Here is a 13,079-nt window from a genome sequence, read left to right as displayed (position 1 = left end):
CCAGACGGGTACGAACAGGGGGCTGCTACCACAGCTACGCGAGCATCGCGCTAGTCAGTCGGGATTCCAGTGCAACTCGAGACTGCAGCAACCACACTCGACACGGGAGACGCAGGGAGTCAGAAACGTGCCTGACATGAGCAAACAACGCACGGGCGTCCACGTTCCCGCCGCTAAGCACAAGCGTGACTTACTGCCGTCGCGCTTCGGTGTACTCGAAGCTGCTGGATGGCTTTAATATTCCTTTAGCAGGCCTCTTCGCCAGTTGCTCCGCCATGTTTGATTCGTACTCTATGCAACGCAATAAAGCGAAAGAAAAAGTGAGGATGGGGAGGGGTGGAGAGGAGGCGTTGTTGCCGCCTCGCGCGTAGAGTGAGAGAGTGTGTAAAGAAGCGCTGCCAATCAAATGTATTCCTTTGATGACCTTGTGCCCACATCTCAAGTTTAGCATTAGTTAGTTAAGCAGATGGTTAAGCATTACGTTGACAATAGATTTAAACAGGATCGTTCCGAAGGCATATTTCCACTTTTCAATCAACAAGCGATGATGATGATGATAGCGGCGAGCTACTTTTGCTTTTGCTGCAGCCTAGGCGGCCGCGTCGTTTCTCGCCACGCGATAGATACATTCCTGGCGTCGGTGAATGATCGGTGTTAAAGCCGCTTGTGCGGAGAACGCATGGGAGAACGATTGTCCCATTGTTCTGTTCGAACGGGAAATTCAGTCCTGTATTTCGCGGGCGGCACGCTAGGCCGACGTGGCGTTGCTTTGCAGGCGCGGCGCCAGGGTTATTCTTCACTGTTATGGCGAGTTAAAACAGCGCTAGCAACAAGAGGGAAGCTAAGACAAAGAAAGAAACGCGGAGTGTGCTGCGGGTTCGGGGTGAAGGATGCCATATGTTTAGCCTTGGCAGCTAGAAGGCTCAAACGCGCCGCTCGCGGGCCAAATGGGTCCCGCGGTAGGTTTTTGGCGGGCGCCGTTGGCGAGGGTGAAGATAGAAATTGTAACGAGAGCCGTCAACTCATTTGTCGCTGTTATTGTGTATATCAGTGAATGACGCATCTTCTGCGCAGGGAAGCAGCTTTGGTGGTGCTCAGTTGTGCATTATATCCACGCGCGCAACCGGATTTTACGAGGATCTCGCGCTGCAGTTCTCTATTACTCCGTGAAATGATCAGCGTGTGAGTGTCAGGGCAGCGGGTCTTTAGTTTCGCTTATCAGCAAAAGAAAAGGAAAGAAACACCGGCTTTTAAAACCCAGAGAAACAAAAGATTATAATGGTCTCATCGCTTTACCGCTGAACTAATATGATTGAATTAGGTTCGTTGCGCTAACAGACTGTCGCATTACCGTGACCAAACCCAGAAAAAAAAAAACTGAACCCAATTGGAAATTTCCACTTAAAACATATTGGATATTTCCTATTGTGTTTTGGGACAGCCATTGGAAAAATCCAACAGGTCCAATTGGACCAAGTGGTTTTTGGACCCAATTGGTCTCTGAATTAGAGTTACATGGGACCAGCTTGAAAAACAAAGCAAAGGAGAAAAAAAAAAAAACCTTGTGCCCTTACCTTGATATAGCACCGATACACTTGAAAACCCTTTCGAGAACCCTGCTCATAGATGAACTCACTACGGCAATTCTTTTCACTCACATAACCAACATTCACCACTTCACTATATATGAGCGATGGATGTCAGGTGCTTATATGTAAGCAATATTTGGTTGACCAAGTGATGCCAGTGGTTCATGAGAAATTGGCGAAATTTCAAAAGAGATGTTTAACTTGACTGAAAGCTAAATGCTTTTCTCCATTGATCACACCAAAGTACAAAGCTGTTTTACTAGAAAACTAACATTGTAATTCTGCTATTATTATTATTACCAACTATTCTGTTCTTTCACGAGATTAGTCAAGTGACCTCCAATTGGGTCCATTTGGGAGCAACTGGCATACCAAGCTCCAGTGATGTCCAATTGGAACCAATTGAACTTATCATGATGCCCAATTGGAATTTGGCCCTCCTATGATGTCCAATTGGGACCAGTTGGGTCCCATTAAAATATCCAACCGGACTCAATGATTTTTTTTACTGGAATCACATGATTTCGATTTAGGCCTTAAACGTTTTATAAAACTGGATAAAAATAACGGAATTAATTAAACGGCGATATTTAAGACCGCAAAGGCCATCACGCAGGCATCGTTATACCGAGGGTTCGCAATAAGTGGACTTGACATATGTTGGCGAGAACTGCGATGAAAATTTGCTGCAAATTAATTGCTTTAAAAACTTTCTGTTCACCCACGCATAAGCTAGCTATTTGTCATTGACCGACCGCTTTCGCTAATATTTTACACACCTAGCTGCAAACTTTAGAATTATATTGTGAAATCCCTGATTTTAAGAGCTTGTTTACGAGTGCCGTTATGACACCAGTGATTTTGCGATCTTTCTATTATTTGGTTCAAGTTTAAGGAAAAACTGACTTTAACAGAAGACAAATACAGCCGACCAACGGCTCGGCCAATTTAAAACCACTGCGGTATTTTTTTCTTTCGAATACTTTTTTTCCAAGTCTGGATATACGTCTGGCATAACGATTGGATGGAGTCTAGTTGGCTTCGATCTGCTCTCGCGAACGTTTCTGGCGCGAGAACAATTTTGTAAATACGGGGCCTGCTGACCCAGGTCCATCGAGTGCCTATACTTACGAGTGCCTCGTTTGGAAAACAGATAACGAAGGTCCGCAAGTTTTATCCCCAGCTGTGGAATGTCTCACATCCGGACACACTAAACGATACATGTATACGCCTTCGTGTCGCTGCCTTCTCTATACTTGCTTTCGTCTGATAAAGGAATCTCGCGAGGTCTCCGTGGTGAGTGGACAGCAAATGGCTAAAGCCGTTGCTGCATCGCATACTCTAGCAGACGGGTATGCGGTGCTCGTTTCCTTCCATACTGAAGGACGATTCTCTCAGCAAACTGGCAACGTTCCCGAAGATCATAGGCGTATAAACCGGAACCGGGAGGGGGGAGGGGTTTGTTTGTTTGGTGACTGCAAGGACAAGTGAACGGGTACAGGTTAATGGCTAATGGGGACAGATTATACATGGGCTTTCGCAATAATTACGTATGCAAGCACTCTAGAGTATTATGAGCGTGCCTCACGAGCTAGAGATAATTGAGCCCGCTGCCCTGGGAGAACTGTAAAAGCCGCCAAGACCAAATTTAGCGAAAAATGCTGGTACGCTATGGAAACTCTGTGCGAAGTATGGCTGGATCAAACACAGCCTCACTTAAAAAAAAATCAAGTGTTAGAGCGTGTGATATGGCAGCTATCAGCTATGCTTCCCAGTGTCCCAACATAGCTGTACTTTACAACAAAGCGGACGGGGGACATGGTAACTGCAATGTGTGACAAAATTTTTGCGTTTCTGGTGCAGTTAGAAACGTTGCATATAATTACTGATAGCAAAAAAATAGGAAATTTCTTTTCCTATTTTCAGGCGTCATAACATGTTCCAACTAGATTTCAGCGATGTCCTCGGTGAATTAAACAAGACATTTTGTTTTTAAGTGGCGAAAATCAAGGGCGCGTTATGGACAATATGTAGGTAAACTTCTAGACAGGGGGCTGATTATGGCATTTGCAGCAAATTACGTATGCAAGCGACCCGCAGTTTTACGAACGTGTTTTGCGAACAGACAATTTATCCCGCTGTTCTGGGATAACTGTGAACCCAACCGATATCAAATCTAGCGGAAATCAAGATGATGGGGGGGTGAGGGAGGAAAGTAAGGCACCATGGTGAAAGTTACGGCGAAGTAGTATGTGTGCTGATGAATTACTGGCTTTTTAAAAATTTCCAACAAGAAGTGCTCCAAAGCATTACATATGTGCGCAAGTTTTCAAACGGAACAGTCATATAACTACGGGGCAACATTTTAAAGTATGCGACATACTCAAAAGAAACCTAAACTTTTATTGCCACTGTTCCAAAGAAATTGCTTCGGTGGAAATCTGGTTGCAATTCCCCCCAGGGTCGGACACATCTGCTGCCTTTTTTTCCTGTGAATATTGCAAGTAATTTATGTTGACTGTACAACGTTGCCTATAACCTCGACAATGCTATTACGTAAAGTAGCAATGCATGTATGCTGTAGATTTGAACATCAAGTGCAATTCTTTGTTTAATTATTAAAATTGTAGGAAATTCCCATATTTTATGAGCGCTGTACTGCTGCTACTTGGCGGGATCCGGTACCTTTGTAAGGCCCTCTCATTGCCTTTTGTCCGTGTATCATCTTGAGATTTTACATAGTTGCAAGAAATAAATTCAAATTCAAATAATTTTTCGGGCCCCCATGGTTCACCGCGTGTGATTGATAAATATGTCTATGTCTGTTAAAAAGTAAGTATAACTGACAGACGCATTTCCAGGCTATTTCACTTATTTTAATAGTATTTGTAATATATATATATATATATATATATATATATATATATATATATATATATATATATATATATATATATATATAGAGAGAGAGAGAGAGAGAGAGAGAGAGAGAGAGATGTCAGATCGTTTTAGGTTTGCCCCCCCCCCCCCGGCCCCCTCCCATTCGAGAAATAGTTGATACGCCACTGCCGAAGACCAATTAAGATGGAAATCATTCAGATGAACACATATAGGACCGTATTCTCGGACGACCACTTTATCTATCTATCTATCTATCTATCTATCTATCTATCTATCTATCTATCTATCTATCTATCTATCTATCTATCTATCTATCTATCTATCTATCTATCTATCTATCTATCTATCTATCTATCTATCTATCTATCTATTCAAAAACTTCGCCGACGTTGCTCTGCCGTTGACAGATCTTGTAAAGAACACGCCATTTTCATGGGGCCCTGAGCAGGCTCACGCGTTCGCCGCTCTCATCGGGTTTCTGACCACCACCCCTCCCATACTTGCCCACTACTTTCTGCACCGACCGAAGTCCACACCGACGCAAGCGGCCACGGCATCGGCGCTGTTCACGCCCGCACAACACAATGGTACCGAGTGCATGCGTGACAGCTTACGCCAACCGCCTGCCGACGGAAATTGCTCCGTCACCGAGCGGGAGTGCTTGGCTTTAGTTTGGGCTGTCGCCAAGTTCCCGCCATATTTGTACGGCCGCACGTTTTCGGTCGTCACAGACCACCACGCACTCTGCTGGCTGTCCTCCCTCCGGGACCCGACAGGACGGCTTGGTCGCTGGGCTTCGCGGCTCCGGGAATTTTAAGTCATTGTCAATTACAGGTCTGGACGCCTCCACAAGGACGCCGACTGTCTCTCTCTCGTCACCCCGTGGATCCTCCTGATCCTGCTGCGCATGATATCCGGTCCCAACATCCCCGTAACAGTATTACGAGACTTGTATTCCTGAAACATCTCGCTCAAATAAATGTTCCTTCTCTGCGTGAGCTCAACCTTAATCAATTAATTAAATTCAGGAATTTTACGTGCCAAAAACCACGATATGATTATGAGACAGGCCGTAGTTGGGGACTAAGGATTAATTGAGAACACCTGGAGTGTTGTTTTTAACGTGCACCCAATACGCGGAAGAAATTTTAATGCAATAGCATTATGCAGGTAGGTACTGGGCCGTCCGCGTTGTTCCCCGGTTTGTAATGTAGGCCGGAGTGGGTGAGACAATACCGGGGCAGTAACGTATATACTCTTAAAGCACGCCCGCAGGGCCGACCCCGATACCCGTTCACGGTGTGTATCGTCGCAAGGGTTTTCGTGTGGCAGCAGGCCACGCATGGCGAAAACACCATAACAGATCAACACTTGACACGGAACGGAAAAAGGAGGAGCAGGGAAGTGGTGTGACGCAGAGAGACAATTGACAGGAGGAGCGACGTGGCATTGGCGCGGGCGATCAACGGAAGGGCGCGTTGCGTTGCGCAATAATGATCCCCACCACAATGCGCTGTGCGCAGGTGTTTGTGATAAAAATGACCTTGACACTGCAGCCACCGCTACGCTACGCTCGCGTTGTCGAAGATAATAATAATAATAATGTATGGGGTTTTACGTGCCAAAACCACTGTCTGATTATGAGGCACGCCGTAGTGGGGGACTCCGGAAATTTCGACCACCTGGGCTTCTTTAACGTGCACCTAAATCTAAGTACACGGGTGTTTTCGCATTTCGCCCCCATCGAAATGCGGCCGCCGTAGCCGGGATTCGATCCCGCGACCTCGTGCTCAGCAGCCTAACACCATAAGCCACTGAGCAACCACGGCGGGTTTGTCGAAGATCGAAAATTTGCAAAAGAAGAATAATAGCTATATAGCTGCGGTATGCATAGTTGTGTGCACGTATACATATAAGCGCTAGGTTTGCGTGCAATTCCTGTTTTCTACTGCCGAAAGCTTACTCTAATTTTGGAAATTTGAGATCTACCTCCGCGGCTGGCAAACTGCGGAATGGTTCTGTAGTCCCTAAAATTGGGGGTCGTTCTATATGCATTTGAACTTGAGCTGAAGCGCTACCGCCAGTATAATTAGCTAGTTTACATTTCTAGGTATTTTACCTTTAGATATTTGTACGTATTAATTTACAGTCTTCTATGTGAATACAGTAGTGTATTTTGACTTTACAACTGTTGTACTTTCGTTACAATGTGCATCACGCGATATTTTTTTAGTTGCTTATTAATGCTCTTGTAGCTTGATTATTTAGTTCATGATTTATTTTCATTAATAACAGAGGGTCCCTTTGCAGTCTATTTGGGGCACTCGCTCGTATCTGTAATCCACTCGCCATGTGTTAACAGAATAATAACTGACAGGTCTGCTGAGTGTGGAATTGTGGGTTCTGATATAGATAGCTCTACGATATGTCACATAGCAGTATCTAAAGTGCGCGTGTATACACACATGCATCTTTTGTAAGAACCACAAAGAGCAATCCTTGTGCTATTTGTACTTTATAGTTAAGAAATCTAGCTTTAATGATCCCCTTCGGTAAGCATTCTTTTTATTTTTCATTTGTGTTTGTAAACAAGTGTTTCCTTCACATTAGTTAGCGCGGTCTACAGGGGAGAGATGGAAAGACTTCAACGTAACTTCAACGCAGGAAAGGCGAAGATGACCGCCTGAGTATCGCGCTTCTGGCCCACTACTGCCCTGTGAGGAAAGCGGCAAAGCCTCGTTACAACGAAGTTGACGGGGGAGCCAGAACGATTTCGCTATATCCATTAATTTTTTTATGTCGACTGTTGCATGCACTGGACTATGAATCTCTCCAAGGATTTCAAGGGTAATTTTACTTACTTCGTTAAAATAATTATTTCGTTATTCCATACATTCTTTATAACGAAATTTGACTGGTAGATGAAACAGGGTATAGGACGAAGGCGGAGATAAAATCGCCCTACAAGGTGCATAGATTCGTACTCTTGACTCTTCCTGCAGCCCTTTCCTTGGCCGGCCGCACATAGCGGGTTGCTCCCTTGCTATACGAAAGACCAACCAGCACGATGCGAAGACATGTTGCTTCTCCACGGCATCAACTTAGCTGGTATACTTGTGTTTGCTGACAGGTGCAGGTTCGCAACAAACTTTGCGAAGGGTCCTGAAGCACGTCATAAGCAGATTCTGCCGCGAGATTTCGCGAAGCCTGCATTTACGAGTTCTGGGCGTTGAGACAAAACCTGTCCGACAAACTTTCTGGCAGGCGCAGCACGCGAAAGCGAACTTGTGTGCCGTTTATGAAACGGTTCTACATTGCGACTTGGAACAATGCGACAGCTCTGCGCTGAGCATTGAACAATGGAAATGTTCACTGCCGTAAATGGTATCCGCGCAATGTTGAGGCAGCCAGCAGCACCGATTGTGAAGCAAAAGAACTATGACGCTGCGCTTGAGATACAGCAGAAGTCGAGTTGGTCGGTAACTATTGCAGACAGCAACTAACAACGCTAACTATAACTAACAATCGAGCAATATTAAAACGGGTGCCGACATAAGGGTGGTGCCACTTAGTAGGCGGTGTAACGGGGTTTGGTGCACGGAGAAAAGGATAGGAATAGTACTCTCGCCCCGTAATAGTTAGACTCATGATGAGGATCATTACATTCAGTAGCGCACAATCTTGATCGCGTTTGTGATAGTGCGTCCCTATATATAGACAACCTGATGGTGCGTCCCCTATATAGACAATCTGATATAGTGCGTCCCTATATATAGACAATCGGCACGTTGACGCCTCGCGTGTTGCTGTTAAAAGAACGACACGGTGGTTGAGCAAGGTGGAGCGCATGGCGAACGGCTATTCACAACCTCCAAACTAGAGCGCCGCGCACGTTTGACGTGTTGCACGGGGGGTTCATCGTCCCCGAAGAAGAAGATGCAGGCTGGGGCGCGACCGCCACGACATCTGGGGCAGGCGTGTATCGTGCGGCTCGAGAGTACAGACGAATTTAGCGGGAAACCGGAAGGGTCACGAACTGTCTAGTCTGTCAACCATGACTCGGTCGTCGCCGCGGTCGACGCCGTCTTTTGTCGATTCAGGTGACGTCGGAGGTGACGTCGGAGGGTCCGTCGAGCGGTGCACCCTGGGAAACGGCTGGAGGGAACGACGTGTGAAGGCAACATGGACGGCAATTTCGGCTCAGGACGGTGGGCATGGCGACGATCATCAGGGGAAGCAGAATTTTCGTTCCGTCACAGGAAATGCCGACCTGTAAAAAAAATGAGGAGAGAAGGAATAGATCTAAAGAGAGTATAGAAGTGGTTCTTGTGGGAAAGGAGGAAAGGCTGGCACTATCTTCTGCAACCCATGCGGGAGCAAGGCTCAGCGCTAGCAGGGTGGGGGAGTATAAAGAAAGTACAAAGAGGTAGAAAATATGTCCCCCTTCCCCAAGGCGCTGAGCCGTGCTCCCTAAAGGGTTGCAGAAAATAGCGCCTTTTCCTCTTCGCAATCACTCTCTCTCTCTCCGAAAATATGGGAGAAAATAGGAATCGGATGTCTCAGTCTGGCGGGGACTGCAGTGCCATGGCGTAGCAACAGGGGGGGCCGGGGGGCCGTGGGCCCCGGGTGCAAGGGGCCAGTGGGGGTGGGGGGGTGTCATATACGTCTGAAGACACCCCTCTTTCCGCCGGCTACACCCCCCCCCCCGGGGGGGGGGCGTTGACAGTAAACCTATGGGCCCCGGGTACCAGACGACCTAGCTACGCCACTGGCGGGGACGTGTAGGTAACTCCACCAGGTGTTGTCGAAACCGGGCGCTTACGTTTACATAGGCCTCTTGTAACACGCCGTATTCTGCAAAGACCATGCAATGCGTTTAGGGGTCATCGGTTTAGGAGTCGTGAATGGCAGCTATGCAAAGAGTTACTGCATATGCTATACAGTAGCAAAGCTGGTAGCAACAACTTGTGGCGCTTTGTCCAAGTATACACGAACGCGCCTGAAAAATTGTTGTGCTACGTGAGTGTCCTCGTCGAAAGAAAACGCCAAGGCTTTGCGCCAATAGTTATAAGTAGAACATGGTAGCTCACTTCACTATTAGCTTTGTGTGCTCTTTGGTTAAACTCCGCGTCTCAAGATGTCTCTACCAGCGCTGTTACTGTCGTACACCTTTCAGGCAACCCGGTATTCCGCAAACGCTAATACGATCACGACATGCTAAAACTCACAGAGGAAAGTGCTAAAACGCTTGTCGAACCACTACGTCCTACCTTGTCCAACCACAAGTTAAACTAGTTTTCGTGTGACACGTGTGCTTGCCGACTTAGAGTAATATTTAAAAAAAGGCTGCATGTTATTGATTACGTCGCTGCGGAAATTTTATACCAGCAGCCAAGTAGTTATATACTTGGTTACTGCAATAATAGACTTTTAGCTTGTACGCTATTCCGGTAAACGGGAGCGGTTTGGGCGGATTACCGGATGATCGGGGCGTAAACGTGAGCGGTGAAGCCGCCTGGTGTTGTAGAGCTTAACCAGACAAACGCATAGCTAAAACTGCCGTAACTCACCATATCCTGCTTCGCCACTCGTGCAAATTTTCGGCAGCGGCGTAATTGTGAACACGATTACGCCACTGTCGAAAATTTACCCCAGTAGCTAAGCAGAATACAGTAATTAGCTCTGTGTTTGTGTGGTTGAGCTTTGCGCCACCAGCTGGCGCCACCTATCGGGCCGCTCACCTTGACGCCCCCGCTAAACCGGAAAACCGCCCGCGCTTGCCCGAATACCGGACACGCTAAACGTCCCTAATAGCTCTGTGCCCTCGTGGCGCAGAGTTTACCAGAACGCTCGCGTTTACGTTTCCAGTAACGCAGTATTCCGCAAAAGCCAACGCGTTTACGGATTAGCGAAAACTCCCTAATTCCTCTGACGTCCGGCACCTCTGATCGCTCGGGGCCAGTCACTTCTTTTTGGCTTGCTCCGCAGACTTCGCCACCGGCTGGTTTGGTTTGGTTGTTGTTGTTGTTGTTGTTGTCCTTTGGGCCTCCTCTTCCTCTTCCTCCTCCTTCTTCATTCGCTCCCGCGCTTCCTTGGCGGCCTGGAACTCGTTGTAGTGCATCTTGCGCTTCTTCTCGAACTCGTGCACGTGCTCTGCGAAAACACGAAATATTCACGACACGCAAGTCGATGCTCGGCGTCGCCATTGCACATCGACACATGTTTGCCTTTCTTTTTTTATATAGCACAAATCAGGTTTGACGCCCGTATGCAGTTCGCATACATGTTGGCGGGCGCACAACAGTATTGGTCTTCCCTCTTTGTTCAATATTGGTAATTATGTTTTGACAATGTCATCCACGGGACACAGTTCTTCGTAACGACACATACACCTCCTGGTAAACGAAACCGAATTTTGTTCGTAGAAAAGCTATTATGGTTAATTACAATCGACTCGCGTTAATTGGAGCCTTGCGGGGGACCGTAAGGTTTGTTCGAATTATCCGAAAAGTCGAATCAACAAACGTCGCAAAAACGAACGAATTTTAATCTTTCTTTTGCGCGATCGTATCCCGGCCCTGGCGGCCGCATTTCGATTGGGGAGAAATGCGAGAACACCCGTGTATTTAGATTTAGGTGCACGTTAAAGAACCCCAGGTGGTCCCAATTTCCGGAGTCCCCCACTACAGCGTGCTTCATAATCAAATCGTGGTTTTGGCACGTAAAACCCCATAATTAATTTGTTTGATGTTTGAAATCATTCTGTTATTGCTTTAAGTAGTACGTCGTCTTTGACAGACAACTTCAGGACAGTATTACAATAACTATACACCGTACTTGTCATCGTCGATCAGTAACCCACAGACCTCAACACTGTCGTCGGCGCTGACAAAATTCTAAAAAAAAAAGAAAGATACGTCGCTCAGGGCACAGCACGAGTTGTCATCAACACTGCGACTCATGCCGTTGCCGCCACTGTCGTCGCCTAGGAAAGCAGCAGCGCCGTCTGCTGAATTCTTTTGTGTTTAGAAGTTTTTACTGGCCGCTACGATTACGATGGAGCGGCGGTGGTCGAATTACCCGAAGAGTATACGCATTTGGGCTGGTTGGTTCATGATTACGAGCAGTAAACATCGCTAAACAACAGGACAAAGAGAGGGACACCGACAACAGCGCTGTTGTCTGTACACCTCTTTTTGTCCTGTTGTTTAGCGCTGTTTACTCTTTGGAATTACCCGAAGCGGCATTCTTCCGCATTCGAACTAAACGTCTTTTAAAGTGAAGCTTTCCTTGCCTCTTCCTTCGACTTTCCCACTACTGCTGCCTTACACGCCGCGTCGGAGGGTTGTTCAGAGCGTGCGCATATATGGAAGGAGCGTGGCAGAGAGCAAAGGCAACGCGAGAAACTCGTTTGGACCTTTGCGCCGCGTTGAAAGTGCATAACGCCCTCTTGAGTTCCCTGGGTGTCGCCAGATTAGCCTCTTGACAGCTGTAATAATCCGCGAACACCCGTAATAGCACTGCGGAAACTGCAGCGCTTTTTCTACTTGCGTGCAAGTCCAGAGGGAAGCTAGATAGAATCGTAGAGAGGAGATAGGGGAAGGAGCCATAGAATAGGTAGAGCCGACGCAGTCGCCTGAAGAGTGACAGGGCGCCTTGCCACTCTTCGCTCGCAGTTCCATTCGGGGGGGACGGGGGAGATGACGTGAAAAGACAGCGGTTTCGGGTTAACCAAACGTATGGTACGGTACGTTTCTGCTATTTCTGAAAAATCAACACGATGCGAGTTTGTCAAGCGGACAACCGACGTAGGGCGCGCAGACGCAAAGCCACATTAGACAGCTTTAGTTTAGGGGACGCAAGCGGCTTGCGTACGCAAGAACTAGGGGCCACGGTACTGCGCATGCGCAGGACCGTCTGCGCATGCGCAGTACCGTGGCCCCTAGTTCTTGCGTACGCAAACCGCTTGCGTTCCCTAAACTAAAACTCTCTATTAAAGCACCGTAGGGTCTAGGCGACACTCCGCGCACGTAAAATCAACACGTCGCACGTCATATCAACACTTCTGTGCCCGCCGCGGTAGCTTTGCGGCTATGACATCGCTCGTGATCACGGGTTTGATTCCAACCGCGGCAGCCGCATTTCGACGGGAGTGAGAAATACGAAAACGCTAGTGCACTTGGATTTAGGTGCACATTAAAGAACACTATAGGGTGCCAAAATTAATCCGGAATCCGCGACCACGGCGTGACTCATAATCCGATTGTGATTTTGGCACGTACAGCCCCATATTTCAATTGAAGTTTAACACTTCTGCCACGATGCGATGTGCCATGCGAGGCAATGATAATGATCGACCCTCTAAGAGATTATGAATAACGGCGCATAAGAACGTCTCAAGCCAACACGTTTCCTTGTGTGTTCTGTGTATTACGCAAACAGCAGCGGCGCACGCAAGGTAGCGTTTAACGTCAACTCACCACTCTCGTATTGGAATATAAACGCTGACGAAATTAAACATTCGCTATTATCATAACCGCTAATTATTGCCCAGCAAAGCACTTCATCGTTTCTCACACTGCGTGGGAT

At 47.2% G+C, this 13,079-nt stretch overlaps 1 protein-coding gene across 1 annotated transcript in view; it reads right to left on the bottom strand.

The window, feature by feature from the left end:
- Positions 1-7,329: 7,329 nt before the first annotated feature.
- LOC135906510 (protein phosphatase inhibitor 2-like) overlaps positions 7,330-13,079 on the bottom strand; it is a 15,517-nt gene continuing 9,767 nt past the window's right edge. Inside the window, exons 4-5 of the mRNA XM_065437937.2 lie at positions 10,433-10,643; positions 7,330-8,760 (exon numbers count right to left, since the gene is read on the bottom strand). Of these exons, the coding sequence (XP_065294009.1) occupies positions 10,453-10,643 (191 nt within the window). The 3' untranslated portion in view covers positions 7,330-8,760; positions 10,433-10,452. The remainder of the gene's footprint in view (positions 8,761-10,432; positions 10,644-13,079) is intronic.

The sequence above is a fragment of the Dermacentor albipictus genome, chromosome 9 (assembly GCF_038994185.2).
Source record: "Dermacentor albipictus isolate Rhodes 1998 colony chromosome 9, USDA_Dalb.pri_finalv2, whole genome shotgun sequence".
NCBI classification, from domain to species: Eukaryota; Metazoa; Arthropoda; class Arachnida; order Ixodida; family Ixodidae; genus Dermacentor; species Dermacentor albipictus.
This window is presented reverse-complemented; position numbering and strand designations above follow the sequence as displayed.